Source organism: Candoia aspera, chromosome 7 (assembly GCF_035149785.1).
Source record: "Candoia aspera isolate rCanAsp1 chromosome 7, rCanAsp1.hap2, whole genome shotgun sequence".
In the NCBI taxonomy this organism is placed as follows: Eukaryota; Metazoa; Chordata; class Lepidosauria; order Squamata; family Boidae; genus Candoia; species Candoia aspera.
Window position 1 is genome coordinate 36,345,436 of NC_086159.1, and position 22,419 is coordinate 36,367,854.

General features: G+C 41.3%; 1 protein-coding gene across 1 annotated transcript in view; it reads left to right on the top strand.

The window, feature by feature from the left end:
• Positions 1-1,117: 1,117 nt before the first annotated feature.
• NTN4 (netrin 4) overlaps positions 1,118-22,419 on the top strand; it is a 48,207-nt gene continuing 26,905 nt past the window's right edge. Inside the window, exons 1-2 of the mRNA XM_063308829.1 lie at positions 1,118-1,695; positions 9,052-9,581. Coding sequence (XP_063164899.1) covers positions 1,641-1,695; positions 9,052-9,581 — 585 coding nt within the window. The 5' untranslated portion in view covers positions 1,118-1,640. The remainder of the gene's footprint in view (positions 1,696-9,051; positions 9,582-22,419) is intronic.

Genomic DNA, 22,419 nt, shown 5'->3' on the forward strand with positions numbered 1-22,419 from the left:
ACAGATATTCCAGAGACTACATGTGATACTAGAAGTTGCCAGCTGGTGGGGAACATTCAGCAGTCACAGCACAGCTTTGATTGGCAGATATTTTCACAGCTGGCTGTTGCTATTGGCTCTCTCTTAGCCCTTGCTCCTAAGCAAGCCCAGGCCTGCTGCAGACTCTCAGGCAAAGCAGGGACAAGTTTCTACAGTACTCCAGCTTTGACTGGGCAAACCTGATCAGCTTTTTTAAAAAATGGACCCCCTTCTAAGTGGCTTGTGACTACCGAACGGTTGCAACCCACAGCTTGTGAACTCCTGTTATAGAAAGATTAATCCCTGAGTCCCTCCTCAGGGGGGAGATGGGCAGTGATAAAAATTTGATAAATAATCAATCAATCAATCAATTGAATAAAGAGATATTTTCAGCACCCATTTTAAAGCACCCAATAAAGAAAATAGTTTTTTAAAACTTCCTTTAGTGGAATAATGTTCTCCAAAGACCTAAGTATGTATAATATGGCCAATGAAGAGCATTAATGGCCAAGTCAAGTCTGCACACTCCATCTTTAGTATCTAAACTGGAGAGTTGCCTTAATTCTTTTTAAGAATTTTTTCTTTTTAAGACTTTTTTTTAAATGGAAGTGGGTTAGGGAGAAGGTGTGGGAAACAACCAGAGAGAGAAAAAGACGACGACCCAGGTGGAAGGCTATTGTGTCGGCCAGGCGGTCAAGGCAAGAGTACCTTCAGGGATGGCCGTGGCGACGGAGGGCAAGGTGGTCAGTCGCACTCGGAGGCAAGCTGGGAGGGAAGAGAACAGCAAGGCCGGGGAAGACGGCAACGGGGTGGACGGCGGCCGGCTGAGGGGGGAAAAAGGTGGGGAAACCCCTCCTCTCCCCTTCCCGCTCGCCCCCCAGCACTACCCGTCCGGCCGAGGCACCTTCGCCTGCCGCGAAGTGGCAGCGGGGGAAAAGTCAGCGGTTTTGAGGAATGCTGCGAGGGGAGACGGGAGGGCAGCGGCTGGGTGCCACGGGGCAGCCCGCTCTTTGCTCCACCGCTGCACCAGGCCCCCTAGAGGGCAGAGGCGGGCTGAGGGAGGCGGGAAGGAAGGCGGCGGCCAGGGCAGCGGGGAAGGGCGAGCGGGAGACGGGGAAGGCGGTCTCGACTCCCCACTATGACAGAACGGGAGGGGTGGGAGCAGCTGAAGCCGGCCCTTCCTCCTCCTCCTCCTCCTCCTCCTGGGGCTCCGCCGCCGCTCTAGTATGAGCCGCCGCCGCCACTCCCCTCTCAGGGCTGTCACTCGGGACGAGGAGACGAGCCGGAGGGGCGGGACAGGAGGGTCGGCGCCTCTTCTTAATGCACCTGGCCGGGGATCCCCCAGCGGGGAGAAGCAGGCGGCGGCGGGCGGCGAAGGAGCGACTCATAGCCGAGCTGGCGGCGATCGGCTACGGCGAGGAGCGAGAAAGATGCCCGCGGTAGCCCATGCAGCTCGGGTTGGCTCGAGGGGTCCTCCGGCCGTCGCCCCGCGGGGGCCTGTGGCGAGGGAGCCTGGCTGTCGTCCTTAGCGGCGGGTAGGCGCGCAGATAGAGCGGCCACAGGCAGCCCTCGCGTTCGCGCCCCACAGGACTGCATGCCTGCTCTTCGCCCCGCGCTCCACCATGGGGAGTCCGTTCTGGCACCTCGTGTTGCTGGGCTGCTCGGCAGCGGCTGCAGGTGGGTGTCTCGGAGCCGGGGTGCGTGCGTGCCTGTGGTAGCTCTTCCCCTCGCAGGTCTGCTGGTAGGCGGAGAAGAGATGCTTTTGGAAACGGTTCCTTGCGGGAGACGTTGGAGCGCAGTTAACTCGGGGGTGTTTCACGCGCACCGCTCCGTAGTTTGCTTAGGACAACGTGAAAAGCGTCGCCTCTCGCCCGCAGCGTTCCTTCCTCGACCGAACTCAGATCGAAGCGCTTTTCCCCCTGTGAATGAGATAATAGTCGCTTTCTCAACATCGCTAGCGGTTCCGTGACTTTAGAAGAAAATCCTAAAGGGCTAGAGCTGTGCAAGAAAGAAAGTCGAATTTCTTAAAATAACTCGGCAGATAATATACCGCGTTTTGCATATGACTCAGCATAACCTTGGGAAATAGAATTTTAAAACCACCGAATATAAGAATATTATATTATAATATTAAGGAGTGACTTTGCAGCTTTCCTTCCACACTTGAAAAATGGTAAACTGGAATAGTGAGCATCTATGGTAAAAAAGATAGAGCCAGTTGATGTAGTGGTTAAGACACCAGGCTAGAAACCGGGAGACCGTGAGTTCTAGTCCTGCCATAGGCACAAAGCCAGCTGGGTGACCTTGGGCCAATCATTCTCTCTCAGGCCTAGGAAGGAGGCCATGGCAAACCACTTCTGAAATCTTGCCAAGAAAACTGCAGGGACTAGTCCCGGCAGCAGCCAGGAGTCAACATTGACTGGGAGGCAAAAAAAAAAAATGGTATACAGAACTGTTGATCTACCTTCCCTCACTGGCAGAGTGCAACAACAGATGCACTTAGTAATTGCCAGTCTTTCAACAGAAGGTATACCCAGAGCTAAATATATAGCTCTGGATCCTAAATGGGCATTATTAGTCCCACTGAATCAACAAGAAATGTGTAATTTGCCCCAGTGATTTAAGTGGAATTAAAGAAAGGCTAACACAGTCTGTATTGGCATATAAAGTGAATCTATAGATGCTAAGTAAATAGCACAAATGTTTAAACAGAAGCAGAAGAAGGCAATTCCAATGGCATGATTTCTAGAGCTTACAGAAGTTCTGGGAGCTGCTCTTTGGAATGTGTGTGACAATTGTTTTCCTCTGATTTTCTTATCAGTTGCAATGAACACCGTTTGTGATTTGCTGGCATTCTTTGGATATTGACCTTCCTTCTGAATATTTATTGGAAGACTATAGTTTTGCACTCCTATCCATTCTATGAATGCCACATGCTGCATTTTATTCTTTAAATGGTATGAAATATATAGATTTGAGGAATGGAACAGAAATAAGAAAGCTACTTCCATACATTATTATTTCTTCATACTCAGACTAGACAACACAGTTTAGAAAAAGTGCTGCAAGGATTACTTGAGGGACTTGGACTACGCTGTCCAGAGACTGAAGGAAGAAACTCAACCTCACCCTGCCTTGATTTTGCTTCAGTGTAATAGGGGAGAGAGAAACTTGGACAGGTTTTCAAGCTTCTATTGATATACCCTACAACAATAAAGGAGCATTCTAGGAATCTCTGCAGTGCCTGTTTCTTGCCCTGGCCTACTTCAAAGGGCTGGCATCAGTCTGGAAGGTCTGTCCAAGTTTCTCTCTGTTTTGTTTTTTGTTTATACTAAACAAAATCAAAATGGGGTTATTTTGAGTTTCTTTTTCATGCTACCTTCTAACTCTGGACTCTGTAATCTTGTCAAAGTCTCTCCTTAATGGCTTGCTCCTTTCTTCCACCATGTTCAACCACTCTTTCTTGCCACAGACCTCCAAATACTCATTCCTCCCACTGAGGTGCCTTCTCCCTTCTTGTGCCCCTCCCTTACTGACCCTGCCTCTGGATGACTTCCTGTGCCCTGTTCCTCAGAGGCCTCATTCTGTCAGCCTTTGTGGAAAGCTGTTTGTGTGGTACTGCTGTGTTTGTCATGTTCCCTGATGTGTCTAAAAAAGAAAGGCTGGCCTCCATTTCTTTCACTCTTTTCTTCTACAAGGAGAAATGCTAGTATTTGCCACAGAGGTAATTAGTATAGTCTTCTGGTAAATGTAGCACACAGCTTCCAAGTTACCACTGCTGCACGGATACTACTGATAACATCCTTTTGACAGAATCTGAAGTCAGCTTGTTCCTTTCCTTGACAAAACTCTCCTATTCCTGTTTTACTCTCCTGTCTGCTTGCTCTGGTTGTGAGCTCCCTGCTGCCTATTTTTCTAAAGAGTGTTGGCTAAGACTCAAGCATCATGAGCCTAACTTTGCATGTTTTCAACATGTTATTTATCCCTGTATGGATTAGACATTTGAGTTTAAAAGCCAAGGCAAGCTTTTTCAAAAAAGATTCTATGTGTATCAGATTGCATGCAGTTGTATTTTAACTCACAGAATATACATATAGTTTTATATTTGAGTTGTAAAGTAAGTTTTTTTATGTTTCAGATTTTTCCTTTACTAGATGGCTATAAAATGGAATAGATCAAGTTGCTACAGTAAGCCTATTTATACAGCAGGTAAATGGTCTACATAGCATAATGAAAGTGAAGAATTTTAGCAGCCAGCATGTTAACTAAGGCAATCTATGGCAATTGTAGCTGATAAGACACCTGCAAATTCCTCCTTACTTCTCAGGATACCTATACAGATTAGTTAATGTTTGTACAGCACTTGGGAAAGGGTTGGATATTATAATGTGACCTTTATCAGTGTACTTGTTTACTTATGTTGGCATAAGTGTGCTGTCTGCATCTAAGCTAGGAAAGGAATTTTTTTCTGACATAAAAATCAACCTTGATTCTAAACACATATTCTTAGAAATAAGTACCATTTATTGCAAAGGAACATTCCATGTATGCTTTCTAAGAAAAGAGTCATAAGATGAAAGGGGCACAAGAAGAAATGACTGGAGGAGACAGCCTCTGAAAAAAGTATGTATTCATTTGCTGTTCAGATATGGAAAACAGCTCAGTCCTCTGGATATCCTAATGAAAAGGCTATAGAAAAGGAAAGGAAACAAAAGCAGGAAGTGAAAGACACCAATTTATTGACTGTTTATCAATAGGATAAGGCTAATAAGGTCATAGATTGTGGCAGGACGGGTTATGCCCATATTGCAAGCACCTGGGATCAGGGCCGCAACTAGGGTCTGTGTCACCCGGGGCAAACATGGATTCCAAGCCCATTTTGGCACCCCCCCAGTGCTCATTTTGGCGCCCCCCCCAGAGTGGTGCCTGGGGCACATGCCCCACTTGCCCCCCCTCCCCAGTTGCATCCCTGCCTGGGATTGCTCTCCTCCCTTTGTTACTCCTACGTCCCTCAGCATAAGGACAGCAGGGCTGCTATTAAAAAGCCCTGTGTTTGGAACAGCTGTGTGGGTATGCGTGGGAGAGAAGGAGGAGGTAAGAGGCAACAAGGGAAAAAGCAGTAAGGGTTTACAGAAATGCAAGAGAGAAAGAACAGGAGATTCTGTCCTCTGAAAGGAATATTGTATTCAGGAGCAGAACTGTAGACATGTTAGTGTGTAGTAGCTATTGCAGTAGAGTTTAGTAGTTACAGTAATAGGGTATTAAAGAAACAGTCATAGTTTAGTGATATAATGTATTAGTTAGGAATAAGCACTGTGTAGAGTAGTTGTAGTAACAGAAATATAGGTCAGGAGATAGGAAATCATATAATGTATTAGTTGGTCACTTAGGTAGGCAGAGCACTTTTACATTACAAATAGTTGGTTACAAGTAAAGTACCCCCCAATATAAAAGGGGAAAACCAAAGTTCTTGCGTGCAATGTCTTATTGGGGAACGTCTTGGGGTGAGTCTGAATAAACAATCCCTTGGGTATCAAACGAACCTGTGACATAAATAAAGAAAAAGAATATGAAAGAAAAATATAAACAACATTTAAAAGAAAAACATAAATTGCATACTACAGAAAGATGGATGACATTTAAATCTAATAATAGGAAAAAAGAAGAATAGTAAAGGATGGAGGATATGTTTGAAAGTCAATTCAGTATGAGAAGTACAAAAAGTGGAGTGAAGAAAGAAGAAACTAAGAAAAAGCCTGAAAAGTTTGTAAGAAAGTATCTGGAAAGCAAAAATAAAATTGTTAAAAATTCGTATAATTATAGTTAAGTTGAAAATAATTATAAGATAAATAAGAAATAATAAAAATGACATATATCAAAAACATCTTAGGAAAATCAAAATGAAAATTTTAGAAAGTTCATTCAGAAAAATGACATGAGAAAAATATATTTAGTGTATTAGAATGGGGCTTAGATATCACCTTAATGTGAAAGCTCAGACTATATATGACCACCCGATCATGCAGAGAGCACATGTTACGGACCCCGTCTGTAACAGAATTCCATCTGGTGGGGTCCAGGAGGCGGGCCTTCTCTGCAGTAGCTCCCACCCTGTAGAACTTGCTGCCCCCGGAGGTGAGATTGGCCCCATCACTCCTGGCCTTCCAGAGGAACCTGAAGACCTGGTTCTGCCACCTTGCTTGGGGTGGAGAGGGGAGTAGCTCCACGTGGGGATGGCTGGTACTGTAGACCGCTCCTCCCACATATGGACTATATTAGACCCTCCTGCCACTTGGATTTTATTTTTATTTTTATTCTTATTTTTATACTTATTTTAAGGGTATTTATATATTTATATATTTATATAAATATATAAATATTTATATATATTATATTGTATGTTTGTTGTTTTAATTGATAATTTTATTGTTAACCACCCAGAATTCCCCGATGGGAGGAGATGGGTGGAGATAAATTTAATAAATTAAAAAATAATAATATCAAGAATAAAAAAGAGAAGGATATTGTATTAAAAGATATACAGAAAAATTATTTTGAGATTTAGCATTGAATAGATGGCAAAGAATGGTTTTCTTGAAGAGGCTATCCATCCACATTTGCTCTATATCGGATTGTGGCCCAGAATTTATTCTGTTGTTACTGTACTGTCTCTTGCATATACTATTCCTTACCTGAGACTTCAGTGGAGAGATCCATGGAGGGAGTACTGTATGTTCTTCAGTGAGAACCTGGATATCTTCCCCCAAACAGTCTAATTGGAAAACTAATCAGAAACAAGTATTTAATATGAGATAGTATTCCATTTTCTGAATTCTTATTTGCTTACCTATTCACTTCTAAATTGGCTGTGTTTGCACAACATGTTTAATTAAGTTCTGGGTTCACTGAACCATATACTAACCAAACTGGGTATGTTTACATAGCATGCTAAGCCACAAGAACCTAAGCAGAATTAAAATTAACTAGACTTAACAGGTTGGGTGAATGCCTTAGCTAATCTTTTCCTGATCCTGTAAAGAGTTCTATGTGATGATAGCCACTCAGCTGTAACTAGTTACAAGAATCCATAAGTCATCTCTCCAAAATGGTACTAAGAGTGCTTTGGTCACCTTAATGGATGACTTATATCAGAAAATAGATGAAGGAAATATACCCCGGCTAGTATTCCTGAGCCTCTGGGTGCCTTCTAGAATTCTTCTGGGACTTTTGGTGGGGTTGGGTCATGGGAGTTCTTTTGCAATGGTTCTAGACTTTCTTTTCAGTCATATTCCAGAAGTTCAATACCTATCAAACTGTGATGTTCCACAAGATTCTGTCTTCTTTCATTTGTTGTTTAACACCTACATGAAATCATTGGGCAAGGTCATTTGGAGCTTTGGAATGGAGTGTCATCAAGTAGGCTAAGGACCTCCAGCTCTACTGCTCCTTACCATCTAATTTCAAGGAAGAAGTCAGTGCCCCTGAATGCTTCACATCTACATAAAACAATTGGAAGAATCTTTGGAGTTTTGGAAGGGCGGGCCATCAGTAGGCTGATGGTACTTGGCTGAATCCTTGCCATTTAATTTAAATGCTCCCTACCATTTAATTACAAGGAAGCAATAATTTTGCTTTATCCTTCAATTCCACCTGATCTCACGAATTGACTGGATGATGGAGAACAATCTAAAATTAAAGATTTAAGATAAGATGAGGTGCTACTGGTAAGAAAAAAAAAACTAGATTCACAGATTGAGCTGAAACCTGGCCCTTCTCTAGAAAAAGTGCATACACAGTTTGAAAGTGCTCCTTGAATCCCAGCTATCACCAGATTGTAGCTATGCCCTGCATACATAACTATGGCTTATACACCAAATGTGACTTTTCCTAAGTTGTCTGAACTTGGCAACAGTTAAAACATGTTGGTTTTAACTCATTTCAACTATTACAACGTGTTCTACATGACAGTACTGTTAAAAAGTGTCCAGAATTGCAATTGATGCAAAATGCTAACTGGTACAAGGTAAAGGAACCATATTATACCTGTACTAAAAGATCAACACTTTGCAAATTGCCTACTGGACACCATTTGAAGTGCTAGTATTGCCCTTTAAAGTCCTAAATGGGTTCTGGCTTGATTTTCTGAAGGACTGATTGGTTACTTATATCAGCAGGAGAAGCCCTTTTGAAGATGCCAGTGCTGCCAAATGCTCAGTTAACTTGTACATGGGACACAGCCTTCGCTTGTGTGGCACCCAGACTATGGAATGTCCTCCCCAAGGAAGTTCATTTGGCCCCCACTCTTCCAGTAGTTAAGAAAAAAAAACCTCTTTTGCCAAGCTGTTTACTGTTAATTGAATATTTTAACTAATGATCTTACTGTCTTGTTTTAACTTTGTTTTAACTGAGTGCTTATATAAGCAGAAAGATTGGCAATACATTGAATAACTTTTAGTAATTTCTTGATAATGTGAAGTGTAGCATTTTGCAATGTTTAGACTTGCATGAGAACTCAAGAAATTGCTTTATACTGAGCCAGTCATCCATTCTTCCCCAAATGACTGGCAGTGATCCTTCAGGGTTTCTGGCAGAAGAGTTTTGTACTTGGCAATGCTAATAATTGAACATGAGGACTTCTGCATGAAAAGTATGTGCTACACCACTGAGCTATAATATATCTGCAAATAAAGACCCTTGAAGTAATTTACTTACAATGAAATTGTCTATTTCAAGAGTTTTGGACAAATTTATTTCTTGGTAAAAGCATTTCATAGAACTCATTTCAGATGGTCAATATTTTTAACAAAAAAATTATCACAATTATCACTCCCTAAAACAGCCTTATAAAATTGTTGAGTATCATTATCTATCTAGATATACAATAGAGCATGGTCTGAGATTGAGAATATAATAGGTCCATTGTTACATCTGACTACACTTCCTTATTTTGTAAGATTACAAACTCAATATCTCACTGTGGATTGGATACAGATGAGGAGTACTAATCTATGCTCTTTTTTTTGTCCTATTTAGGATTGAGTGGTATTCTTGGAACTGGGTCGCACTGTGAGAAGGCATGCAATCCTCAAATGGGAAACCTAGGTTACGGACGTCAGTTGTGGACAGATACAACATGTGGATACAACTCCACAGAACTTTACTGTTCCTACAGTGAAAATACAGACTTCCTATGCAAATGGCCTACGTGTAGCAAATGCAACTCTATGAATGCACATCTGGCTCATCTACCTTCTGCCATGGTTGATTCATCTTTTAGGTTGCCACACACATGGTGGCAGTCAGCACAAGGAGTGCAGAGGGAGAAGATCCAGCTCAACTTGGAAACTGAATTTTATTTCACTCACTTGATCATGATATTCAAATCACCAAGACCAGCAGCCATGGTCCTGGAGAGATCTCAGGATTTTGGGAAAACTTGGAAACCTTATAAGTATTTTTCCATCAACTGCTCAGCAACCTTTGGGCTGGATGATGATGTAACTAAGAAAGAGGCACTTTGCACTTCAAGATACTCCAGCCATTTCCCCTGCACTGGAGGAGAGGTGAGTTCATTAGGATATCCAAGATCAATAAACAATTAAAAGTTGTTTGAAAACTGTCAGTCCCCCACTTCATATTTCTAAGTAAAAGGTAAAGAAGCTCCCAGTCTAGCCTACAATGCTAGCATTACCTGGAAGTGTCACATCCAATTATTAAGCAGCTTCAGCTCTGGGGATCTTCCAAATGCCAGCCAAAGTTGGCCAGGTGCTGCCACCTGCTGAGACTTTATTTTTAAGTACTATGCTTAAAAGGAATATCAGTTATTGTTATAACTCATGGGAAGATAAAAGATAAAGATTTGTTCATGTATTTATATTTCCAGGCACAACGTTGCTTGCTTGAAGCCTTGGGAGCTTTCTTTGGGTATAGCTGTATATTTTGTTATAATACTTTGCCAGTGACAACAATTTTCTTTATATGATGAGAAAATCATGGTAAAGCCAATGACTTCACCTATTATAATAGAAAACCAACCTGTTATTGGCAAGTAGAGTGTGCTTGGCAAGTTCTGCATCTCATACCCACAGTCCCTCACATCAGCCAGCTTCTGACATATCCTTCTGGGACTTCCTGCCATTTTATTCCCCTGTCAGAAAGCCATACTAAAGAAGTTAACTATCTAATGTAGCAGTAGCTTCACACTCAGTAGCAAAACTGATCAAAACTGGTTGGTAGATGTGAGCTAATGGGGATGTCCTTACTATGCTAATTATATGCTGGTCTATTTGATCTGAAGTTCTTTCGATTGTTCTAGAGTGTTGTCACATAACAGTAAGTGACCTAGTGTAACAGATGACTAGAAGAAGGAAATACAAGCCTTTCTCTGTGCTCATGCTTTTTCATAGACTGAGCTCAAATTATTTAGTATAAGCTGGGTAATCACACTGCACAAGCTCAAGAATTAGTAACTGGAAAGAAGTAAAATATTTTTAGTCTCAGTAAAAGCAGGTGCACACTCCTTGGAATGCAAAGATTAGTTGGGAGAAATAGTGATCAACTGCAGGAGAGTTACAGATCAAAAGCTCTTTGTTCCTTTCCATAATGAACCAAAAATGAAATGTAAAGTTATCAAATATGTATGCAAATAATATGATTTATGTACATTGCACGTCCACATTTCATATGGAAGAATGTCTGTGCATCTTGATGTTCTAACTTGTATATATAAATTTATATATGTGTGCATACTGTTCACGTGTATGTATGCGTCATGTGCCATACACCCCCCCACACACAAACATATATATGCATATACATACCCAAATACACATAAAAGTATGTGTCCACGCACGGAAGAGAAAGTGATTGTCCATTGCTTTCCTGGAACAGAAAGGTAGGTGGGCACAGCAGCAGAATTGTCCAGTGTGGTAGCCTGCTGTCCAGGCTGAATACAATACAGTACAAGCTGCTGACACAGTCTGGTTTTCTTCAGCTGGCTTAGATTCAAGCTGTCTTGAGCACAGGACATGAACAGTTTAAACAGCAAGTGTGGATATGAATAAATAAATCCCTAACTATCTACAGTATGTCCCATTGCACCTTATAACCAGTAGGTTATGAAGTGCAAAAAAGTAGGTGCCACTGAAGTCTCACTTCCAATAAAAATAATGCAGAATTATGGAGTTGCCAGCCTGTTTGTTTTTTTCTTAGCCAAAGCTGCAGGGCAGACAGGGGAGTAACAAGAGCAAGTTTCCCCACATTTAATGTCCTGCATTGGTTGTTTGCATTCCCTGCACTTGGGAAAGGCAGAGATGCCCATGAAGAACATCTGCTGGTTTCTCAATCATTGCAGGTGTGGGAGCAGGAGAAACAGGAGGCAAGCAGGGGCTAAAGGGTGGGTGCAGGAGAAAGTGTAAAAAGAAAGTGCAGGTAAAATGTGGGAGCAGGAGAAGCAGGAGGCAAGCAGGGTCCCCCGAGTGGGGGAGTTGGGCGGTAATAAAAATATGATAAATAAATATGATAAATATGATAAATAAATAAAGATCTAATTTAGAAGTTTTTAACTTTAAAATATTCAAGATGACTCACTTTTTATATGTTTTTTTCTATATCCTATCCATAAGCTGCCCAGAGGCATTGAGAAGAGTTTAACTACTACTTATTATTATTTTCCTTTTTCATTTGTTTTCTATGGCTATGGGCCTCAAAAACAGAAAATGACTTGGGCCCCCCTGGATTTCTGAGGGGGCCCATGGCAACCTGCAAAAATGACATAAAGAGGTAGAATTACATTAAAAACTCCAAATGAAGTAAATGGAGAGTCTTAGACGGCTGCCTTCAGCTTTTCTATACATGGTCATGATAAAGCCCCAAGGAAGTCTTAATTTAACTTCTGTCTTCTCCAATTATTTTATCCTCTGATTAGTTGCTGCTGTCTTTCCCAATGAGCAGTTATGGGATAATAGATAAAGGACTGCAATGTTTTCCTTCCTGAAGTGCAGAGTTTCAATGACTGCTTGTAACAGCTATGTACGATTGATACAGATCCAGCATGTGAATAAAATTTTGTATAATAAGATATGCCACTTGAGGGTTGCTTCACTTTCTTTGGGTCAAGACACACACTATTAGCTAAACATGTAAGCGAGTGCATGCAAAGAGGACGTACTCCCAAAAGAGTCACCCAAAGCATGTAGCTCATCCCAGAAGCCCACCAGTCATCTATGTTGGGCAGCAGCAATACAGTAACATGCTGCAGGCAGATGATCACTTTAGTGACAGCTTCATTTCATACAGGGTGGGAGAAGGCCGTGGTATTCTCTACTTACAAGAACTTCTAGTACTAGAAAATGAAGTCAGATCAGCACTCCAGTCATAATCAAGGAAGAAGGCTACAAGCATTGGTGGAATGTCTATAGAAATATGGCAAGCAACCAAAAAGGATCAGTAAAGATTCTAACTAAGCTATGCCAGGATATCTGGAGAACAACACAGAAGTGGTCTGTTTACATACCAGTCTCAAAGGAGACTTTCTTAACAAAGTGTGCAAACTATCATACTATTTCACATGCTAGCAAAATAATGATTAGGATCATCCGTACATGGAAAGGGAGATGCCAAATGTTCAAACTTTTTAGAAGGAACAAGATACATTATTGTTGATGCACGCTGGATAATTGAGAAGCCAAAATATGCTTTATTAACTATAGAAAAGCTTTAAGTTGTGTTGATCAGATCAAGCTGTGGAATATCCTTCAGAAAATGGGAATCACAGAATATGTATCTCATTTTCTTCATGCAAAATCTGTACAGTCTGAATGGAAGCCACAGTCTGGACAGAACATGGCAAAATAGCCAATTGGAAGATCTGAAGGGTCTTATGCATTAAAACATTGTGTAAGAGGAATATATTAGTTTATTCCATTGTATATAGAATAAACTGATCAAAACTTTTTCTGTACTCGCACTGCCACTCTTGTAAACCTTACAAGCCAATATCCGATTCTGCAGGCCTTTGCTTTTGTACGTATGTGATGCTCAGTGATAGAAGATCGTTCTGTGGTTCTTCTGATGATTTTGCATCTAAACTAGAAAGCAAAGCCACTCATCCAGCCCTCAATCTTTGGCTTAGTTTTGGAATGAAGTTCTTTTTTTTTTTTGATCTGACATACCGTACATCAACACATAATTATGGCATTTATTTATTTATTTATTATTTTCTATCCCGCCTTTATTATTTTTATAAATAACTCAAGGTGGGGAACATACCTAATACTCCTTCCTCCTCCTATTTCCCCACAACAACAACCCTGTGAAGTGGGTTGGGCTGAGAGAGAGTGACTGGCCCAGAGTCACCCAGCCGGCTTTCATGCCTAAGGTGGGACTAGAACTCACAGCCTCCTGGTTTGCAGCCCGTTGCCTTAAACACTAGACCAAACTGGCATGCCAAATCTAAGAACGTAAATCTTTGGAGAAAGGATGAAACTTGCCTGAAGAAACTTGCCTTTCCTTTTAAATCTGATCTGATCATCAAGGAGTGGGCAGACCTGGCATGCATCACCAAGAACCTGGCTGGGCCCTGAAGAGGGGGTGCCCTTTTTGGAAATGTGCATGGCTGGGTTTATGGTATGGCACCAGCTGAGACCCCAGGGCAGGGGAGGAGGTGTGGCTGTTGTCATCTGGGAGTCTCTGGTGGCCTTCAGGGGCGCTGCTCCACAAGTGGCCGGCTGTGAGACCCTGTTCTTCAAGTTGGATGCCTGAGAACAGTTGGGAGTGTTGCTGCTGTATCAGCCTCCCTGCTGCGTAGCAACCTCCCTGCCTGAGCTGCTGGAGGCCGTCTCAGGGCTGGTGGTAGAGTTCCCCAGACTTATGGTGTTGGGGGACTTCAATCTGCCATCCCTGGGGCATGCCTTGGAGGTGGCTCGGGAGTTCACGGCTACCATGGAGGCCATGGACCTGTCCCAGTTTATTCAGGACCTGACTCAGGACAGTGGCCTCACACTGGTTTTCTTGTCAGAGCAGTGGCAATGTGATCTGAGGGGAGACTTACAGCTGTCCCCTTTGTCATGGTCAGATCATGCCCTGGTGGCCTTGAGATTCTCCTATGCCACCACCCCCCTCTGCAGGGAGGCTGGACCCATTCAATAGGTCCACCCACGGCAACTGATGGACCCAGCAGGATTTCAGAGGGAGCTGGGGGTTATCCCCCAGGATCTGCACGGTCCAGTGGAGGCCCTGGCTGCTGGCTGGAATAGGGAGACGCTGGGGCCTTGGACAGGATCGCGCCCGTGCGACCTCTCTCATCCCATCAAACCCGACACTCTCCGTGGCTTACGGAGGAGTTGAGGGTTCTGAAGAGGATTAAGAGATGCCTAGAGCACTGCTGGAGGAAGACGAAGATTGAATCCGACCGAACACAAGCTAGAGTCGCCATTAAGGCCTACCTTGTGGCGATAAGAGCAGTGAAACATCAATATTTCTCCACTCTTATTGCATCTGCAGAATGCCGCCTGAGGGCCCTGTTTAAAATCACTCGATCCCTTTTGGGGAAGGTAGGCCCAGTGACCCACCTACAGGGCTGAGCTGAGGAGTTTTCTGGGCATCTGGAGGATAAAATCACTTGGATCCATTCCAAGTTGAATTCCAAGCATGAGGCAGGGTCTGAGGAGATGCCTGGGGAGCGTACTTACCCTGTTTTCTGGGAATGGTTTGATCTTGTTGGGCCTGAGGAAGCAGACAGGGTTCTTCAGACTATAAATGCCACCACTTGTCAATTAGATCCCTGTCCCTCCTGGCTGGTGAAGGCAGCTTGGGAGGTGATGGGTGGGTGGGTCCAGACGATGGTGAATGCATCTTTGGAGGAGGGAGTGTTCCCAGCTGCTTTTAAAGAGGCACTGGTGCACCCCCTCCTCAAGAAACCATTGCTGGATCCCACCATGCTGGACAATTTTCGTCCAGTCTCCCACCTCCCCTTTTTAGGGAAGGTGGTCGAGAAAGTAGTGGCGTTGCAGCTCCAGAGGATCTTGGATGAAACGGATTATCTAGACCCTTTTCAGTCAGGTTTCAGGCCCAGATATGGGATGGAAACAGCTTTGGTTGCACTTTTGGATGATCTCGGGATGGGAACAGTGCATCCATCCTGGCTATTCTTGACTTCTCAGCGGCTTTCGATACCATCAACCATGGTATCCTTTTGGAGTGACTCGGGGAGTTGGGGGTGGGCAGCATGGTTCTGCACTGGTTCACCTCCTTCCTCCAGGGCCAGTTCCAATCGGTGGTAATAGGGAGTGAGAGATCTGGTCTGCAGCCCCTCCTTTGTGGGGTGCTGCAGGGTTCAGTAGTCTCTCCTCTCCTCTTTAACATCTACATGAAACCATTGGGTGAGATCATCCGTCACCATGGGTTGAGGTATCATCAATATGCTAATGATACCCAATTATACATCTCCATCCTGGGTGACTTAAGTGATGCTGTGACCACCCTCTCTCAGTGCCTGGAGGCTGTAGTGGTCTGGATGGGGAACAGGTGAACCCTGGTAAGATGGAGTGGCTGTGGGTTGGGGGCTCCTTGGTATCCAGGAACTCACCATCTTTGGTTCTGGATGGGGTCACAGTGCCCCAGACAGACCCGGTGCATAACCTGAGGGTTCTCCTGGACTCATGGCTCCTGCTTGAAGAGCAGGTGGCAGCCGTGGCCAGGGGAGCCTTTGCCCAACTTCGTGTTGTGTGCCAGTTACAACCTTTCCTGGATCAGGAGTCCCTCCGGTTAGTCACTCATGCCCTGGTCATCTCCCGTATAGACTATTGCAATGCGCTCTACATGGGGCTACCCTTGAAGAGTATCTGGAAGCTACAGCTGGTCAGAATGCGGCCATGCAAGCAGTTTTGGGAGCCCCAAAGGCTGCCCATATAACACCTTTTTCTCCAAGAGCTACATTGGGTGCCAGTTTGTTTCCAGGTCTAATTCAAGGTGTTGGTTATCACCTTTAAAGCCCTACATGGCATGGGTCCAGGTTACCTGAGGGACCGCCTCACCCCCATTACATCGACCTGTCCCGCCCATTCAGGCAGAAAGGGCGTGTTGCAGACCCTGTCCATGAGACAGTGTCGATTGGCAGGGTCCAGGAGGACGGCCTTCTCTGCTGTAGTTCCCGCCATTTTGAATAAGCTACCCCCAGAGATAAGGCAAGCCCCTACCCTCCTGGCCTTCTGGAAGGGGCTTAAGACGTGGCTGTGCCACCTCACTTGGGGCGGAAGAGGTGATAGTTCGTCATGGGGGTAGCTGGTGCCAGAATACAGCCCTGGGGAATTTGAACATCTTTCATCTTGGGTTTTAGATTTTTACTTTATATATTTTATAATACTTATATATTTTTAGAGTTTTTATATTGTATATTTATATTTTATAATGTTTTAATTGATATGAACCATTGTTGTTTTAATGTATTGTAAGCTGCGCAGAGTTTTGTTTGAGATGGGCAGTGGAAAAATGTGCTAAATAAATAAAATAAATAAATAAAGGTCCAAAAACCTTCAAAGTTCAGGATAGAGTTATTTTTATACTTTCCCATGCAGTATAGTGAACCTTTTTTTGAAAATAAAGATGCAAGATTAAAGAACTAATTAAAAGGAGGATATTGACAGTATCTACAATTATCTTCTGCAAGGAAACACAGAATGTATCTATTTATTACCAAGAAAGGAGATTCTATGTATTTTTCCTTAAATACATAAAATATGAATAAATTGTACGTGCATATTTGTTATGAAATAAGCTAGGCTGAGAAAGAATAACTGGTCCAAAGCCATTCAGTAAGCTTCCATGGCTGAGGGTGGATTTGAACCAAGGTCTCAAATCAGCCCCTAGTCCAACATCTTTACCACTATGCCAGACTAGTTCTGGGTATGTCAGATCAACCTCTAAAGTTTTTACTTCTTGGTCTAAAATTATTCTATGTCTTTTATATATGAAGAGTTCCTGCACTCCAAATGTTGCTAAATTATAACTCCCAACAACCCATATTATTCCAGAATGGGAACCCTCAACATGCTCTCCCTCAAAGAAAAACTAAGTAGGATATGGGTATTTTCCTATTTTTTCCCCCTCATTTAGGGTACTGTTTTTAATCTGTAAGTATCCTGTATAACAGAGCTGTTGATGTTTGAATGAAAACTAGTATTACAGGTAAACTCTTAAATTTGGTTCTACTTCTAAAGTTTGGAATATTTAGTAACCTATCTCCTTCCTAAAATCTTACAGATTTTCACCAAGAGAAAAAGTAAAATAAAAGGGGCTGGGTATTGTGGTTTTTTGTTGGTCAATGAACCAGTTATGAAGGAAGTACTTACATGATGAAGGTGGGAAGATGAAGAATTGGCTCATCTCTTAGACCACACACAGGGAAATTGGAGGTGGAACTGTGACAGTAAGCCACTTGCATAAAAAAACCCAATATAATATAAAACTAATAAGGATTTTCTAAGGCTACTTGCAGATAGAGATTTCTTGTGGAATCACCGTGGCTTATTCAGTCAGTTTATGGGAGTTTTCTGGATGGTACTGTTGACCGTTTGTAGATGACTTATGCTATTCTTCTCTCCTTTTAAAGAGATTGCTTTTTAGGACATGGTGAGCCATTAGGCAGGTGAGCCTGTCTTAGCTCTCACATATTATAATGCACATTACATATTACTTATGATGGATGCTCATTATAATCACTTACTGAAAAATCAACACTTCTCTGAATACATACCTTCTTTTTAAAAAATTGTAAACGTGGAAGAATAGCACTGTTGTGAAGTGAGCATATTATAGTAGCATATGATTATTTGAGCTTTATAGTTCCTCAGCATAGGAATATTTACTATGCAATGAGGTTGATTTATCCAGTTATTTCTTAGTTGTTTTAATCCAGTTGATGCACAGTGGGATTATAAACCGCTCTGAGCCAATTACCCACTGAAGAAGCATATAAGCCTAGTAAAATATAATAAACATGTGCATGGAAGAAATGGAATGTACTTCTATAATGCAGAAAGGCACTTGCCATTCTATTTGTAACTTATAGAGGAAGAACAAGGAAGATTTATTACCACTAGCAGTCATGTGTCTGGAAATACCCCAGGTCAACTAATGAGATTAAATGGATTCTAAATAAAGACGTCATCCTTTGAATAGGAAACCATTTATCTCTCATGTTATTTGCTTTATAAACATTAGCAAAAAGATGGAGAAAGCACTGCACAATTTATAACACAATTAGATCCTTTTATGAAACAATGTTGAGCATGCACTTTATAATTTGCAGCTTATTATTTATGATGTCACCTCTTCTGACCTTTTTTTGGTATTTTATGAAATAGTACAACATGACACATGAAGTGTACACTGCAGCTATATAAATACATATCCCATTAGTGAGGTTCATTACAAAGAGAGAGGCACCTGTCACCCAGTATCCACTTCATCTAATAATGGGACAAAAATACTATACAGTGGAAAAGGACTCTAAACACAATAGTCCACTTAAAGCTTGATACACTTCCTGTATCTTATTAATCATTTACAGTTTTTGCCAAGAAGACTCTTTGCAAAAGGCATTCTATATGCAAGTTTACAGTGTATTCTCATTTCATGTAATATTTGAAGGAAAATATGTCAAAAAAGTCAAATAAATCTTTGATATTTGCAACAAGATGTTAGTTATAGTGGAAGTAAGTTATGTAAGTATTTTATTATAGCTTCACCTTAGGGCTATGCAGCATATGACATCTGATTTCCAACATTTCAGAGCGTGCAAGAAAAGATGTGTTTTTTTTAAGATGTTGCAGAGCAATACTATGTACTTAGATGGTTTCGGAAGCATCTTTTGGAAATTGAGTCTGAAGTGTTGCATAGCACTACTCTACATATAAATACTTAAGGCAGATTTCATAAAATCTGGATATGACTATTTAAGCCATAAAGTATGATCCTCTGCACAGTGCAGGGATCCAAATTAAAGCAGGCCTGTCAGGCGGTTGCCTGCTCTCTGCTTATATAGTCAGCAGTGGGCTGCCCGGCACTTCCCTGCATAACCGGTTCCACTATCAAACTGCTCTTGCCATTCAAAGCAGATTCAACTGGAATCTTCTTTTCTGTAACTTTAATCCATTACTTCATGTTCTGCACTCTGGAATGGTGAAGAATCAGACTTGTCCTTCTGTATGATATTGTTTTAGTATTTAGAGCGCTATAATAAACCCAGCCCACCCCATCTTCTCTTCTCATGGCTAAATATTCCCAGTTCCTTCAGTATTTCATAGGTCTTAAATTTCTAGGTCTTTGATGATCCTTTTTTTACTTTTTTCAGAGACTGTATTAGTGTGTCTGAAATTTTCCCAAAGGTGCATTTCGCACTGATGGTAAAGGGAAGATCTAAATGTTATTAGAGTGCAAAGCAGCTGGCAAGAAAGGAAATTTTATTTTAAAGTGCTTGTTGTGTGTGCTTGAATATATGTGGATTTTGATGCTTTATTTAATTTTGTATATATAAATTTAACCTTAGTTAAATACACAAAAATATATGTCCACTAAGACCCAACCATAGGAAGGAGAGTGATTGGCAATACCTTTCCTGGAACAGAGAGGTGGGAGGCCACATCAGTGGAAGAACTGTCCAGTGGGAGGATGTGGTAGCCTGCAGTCCAGACTAAATAACTTGCAAGCTGTTGCAAAGGGTTTCAGCCCAAATATATTTTGTTTAAACACAAACCATTTTAGACTTAAGCAGTCATGAGCACAAGAAAGGAGCAGTTTAAAACAAGAAGTTCAGATACTGTATGCTCTTTGTGACAAATAGCACATTGATTATAGCAAGCCATTGGGAAGTGTGGGATTTATATTTCAAAACATCTGGAAGGCACCAGGGTCTTTTAGGACTTTCTGTTTTAGGAACTCCCTGATTAGAAGATGAAGGAGGGGTTAGGGAAATTTCTGCCTCTATAGACATGAAAGATCCATTTTTCAGCCATGGGGGTACTCAGCTCAGAAGTACTGAAAGAAATTTGGGAAATGTCCAATTAATGGGCTAAGAATGCATGAACAGAAGAACATGATTCTTGATCTGTTACATATGGCAGAATATCCTTTGAAGTAGGGCTGTGTGACTTGGACACTGCCCACAACCACATTTTCCTATTGGCAAGCCACATTTTATATTTAATTTTAAACATGTAACCTGGCTTGTTTCTAATACATGTAATATACATTTTATTGTTACCAGTTAATTTTTTAAAATGAAAATCAAAAGCAACAGCCACATCTAGACATTTACTTATGGAAATTCTTCCCTGTGGTACACAAGTTTTTCTCCTTCCCCAATAACAGTTCCTATAAATACATCCAAGTGCAAGCTGCAGATTTCTATAATCACCCTTCCTCTGCCAAGAAGTGATTACTTTGAACCTTTATATCACTCTATAAATAGAGCTTAGTTGGCCCAATACAATCATCCATTTATGATTTTCATATAAGAATAATAAACATTAAAGCACATTACCTTTAAATGTATTTTCTACTGGGAAATAGGGCAATTATTGGGAAGACCTGTATGTATTTAAAAAATATATATGAGGTTGAAACGGGTACTATAGGTGGTCCTTGAGATGACAGCACTGATAATTTTTGTTAATTTCTGCTAAATTACTTAAAGTTCTAAATGAGATTAGAAAGTAAACTTCATTCACTGCACGTATACAGAACAGAAACAGTGCCTAGGAAATAATTAATGATATTTAATATTAATATATATTTAAGTTTTTGTCAGACTGTTAAAAAGAACTGCTCGCTTACCTTTAATATTATTTTAAATATATTAACCAAACTTTATGTTTCAAAGATAGGTGGCTCTTAATTTTGTCTGATGTTTATATAGTTTGAAAGTTTAAATTATAAGAGGACTGAGACGTGAGGTTACAAATAAACAACTTGTTATATATGTTATACCATTTTATGCATTTCTTCCATTTCTTAATTCATGCCGTTTGCCATTGCTTTTCTTAAATTTCTAGTTACAATCTTCTGCATGCCATCGTCATCTCCAGACAGGTCCACAGATATTGACCTCCTCTGCCCAACATGGCTTTTGTCAACTGGGACTTCCATATAATGCTTTTTAATCAGATAGAGATGGTATAGACTGGGTTACCAGAGTTAGCGACAACTGTGCCACATTCAACATTTTCTGCTAGCAGTAAGGATAATATTGGTCAGTTCTGGCATTTCTGGCCTGTTACGCCACAAACATAGTCAAAGCCCAGGTTTACCACAGTGATGCTCATGCTATTCGATGTAAGCTATAGTCATGAGATTAATTTGCAAGGCACTGTTCTGTTGCCTGCATCTCACTAACTAGTAGGTATTTGCAGCATACTGACACACACACTCAGGATGCTATAATTTTCATAGCCCAAATTAAGAGCAATGCCATTGCTGAAAGCAGAGAACAATAGACAATTGCTTAGCAAAAGACCCAGGTAGTGGTGATAAAAGGGAGCAATACTGGACTTTGCAGAAAAGGGAATGAATCCCTAGTTTTTTTAACACCCAGCCAGAAATCCTTCTACTTTGTAGCTCCAGGCAAGCAATGTGGAAAAGAGGCAGGCAGCAGTGGTGGTAGAGGCAGGCTGCTTAATCTTGAATTACTGCTACTTTGTTGTGGCCTCTGGGAGGTAGGAAGCTGTGCAGTAAGAAATTATATATCTTTCCCAGGGAGGATCCACTCCTTTTTGATGCCAGATTTGATTCCTTACTTCTAGTAATCTTAATTGTGTGCTTTTATATATTTTCCTAGCATTCATTTAGGGTGGCAGTCTTAGAAATGTCTTTACAGAATTCTGCCAAATGTTACGAATTATTTTAATTTCTAAAATGAAGTCATAAAATAATGAACAAGTGCTGTTTTGCCTTTAACTATAAACCGTGATTGCCTACCCATACATTTATAAACTGCAGTTAGTAGAGACTAATAAAACTATGACCAATATAAATTATTGTATGCATCAACATTCTTTTCCCCTTAAAATCTGATTTTAAAAATAAACTAACCAGAAAGAATAAAGAAATATACCATGCAGATTTATTTTTAATCAAAGGAAATATAAGTGTTCTTTTTCTTGAAAAATTATCAACCTTGAATTTTCCATATTCAGCAAAAAGAAAATTGTCTAAAACTCTATTGTGATCTAGGCTAATTTCTTCCATATCTTAAGGCATCTTATGTTCCCATAGCTGCTAAAAAGTCATTGTAGTTGCGAGTGTATGGCACTAAAATGTGAAAAAGCAGAATATCCTCAAGGATGTACACAAGTTCTAGAGCACAACCCATGAGTATTGTTTTCTCAGTGCCTTTCCCACTCTTAA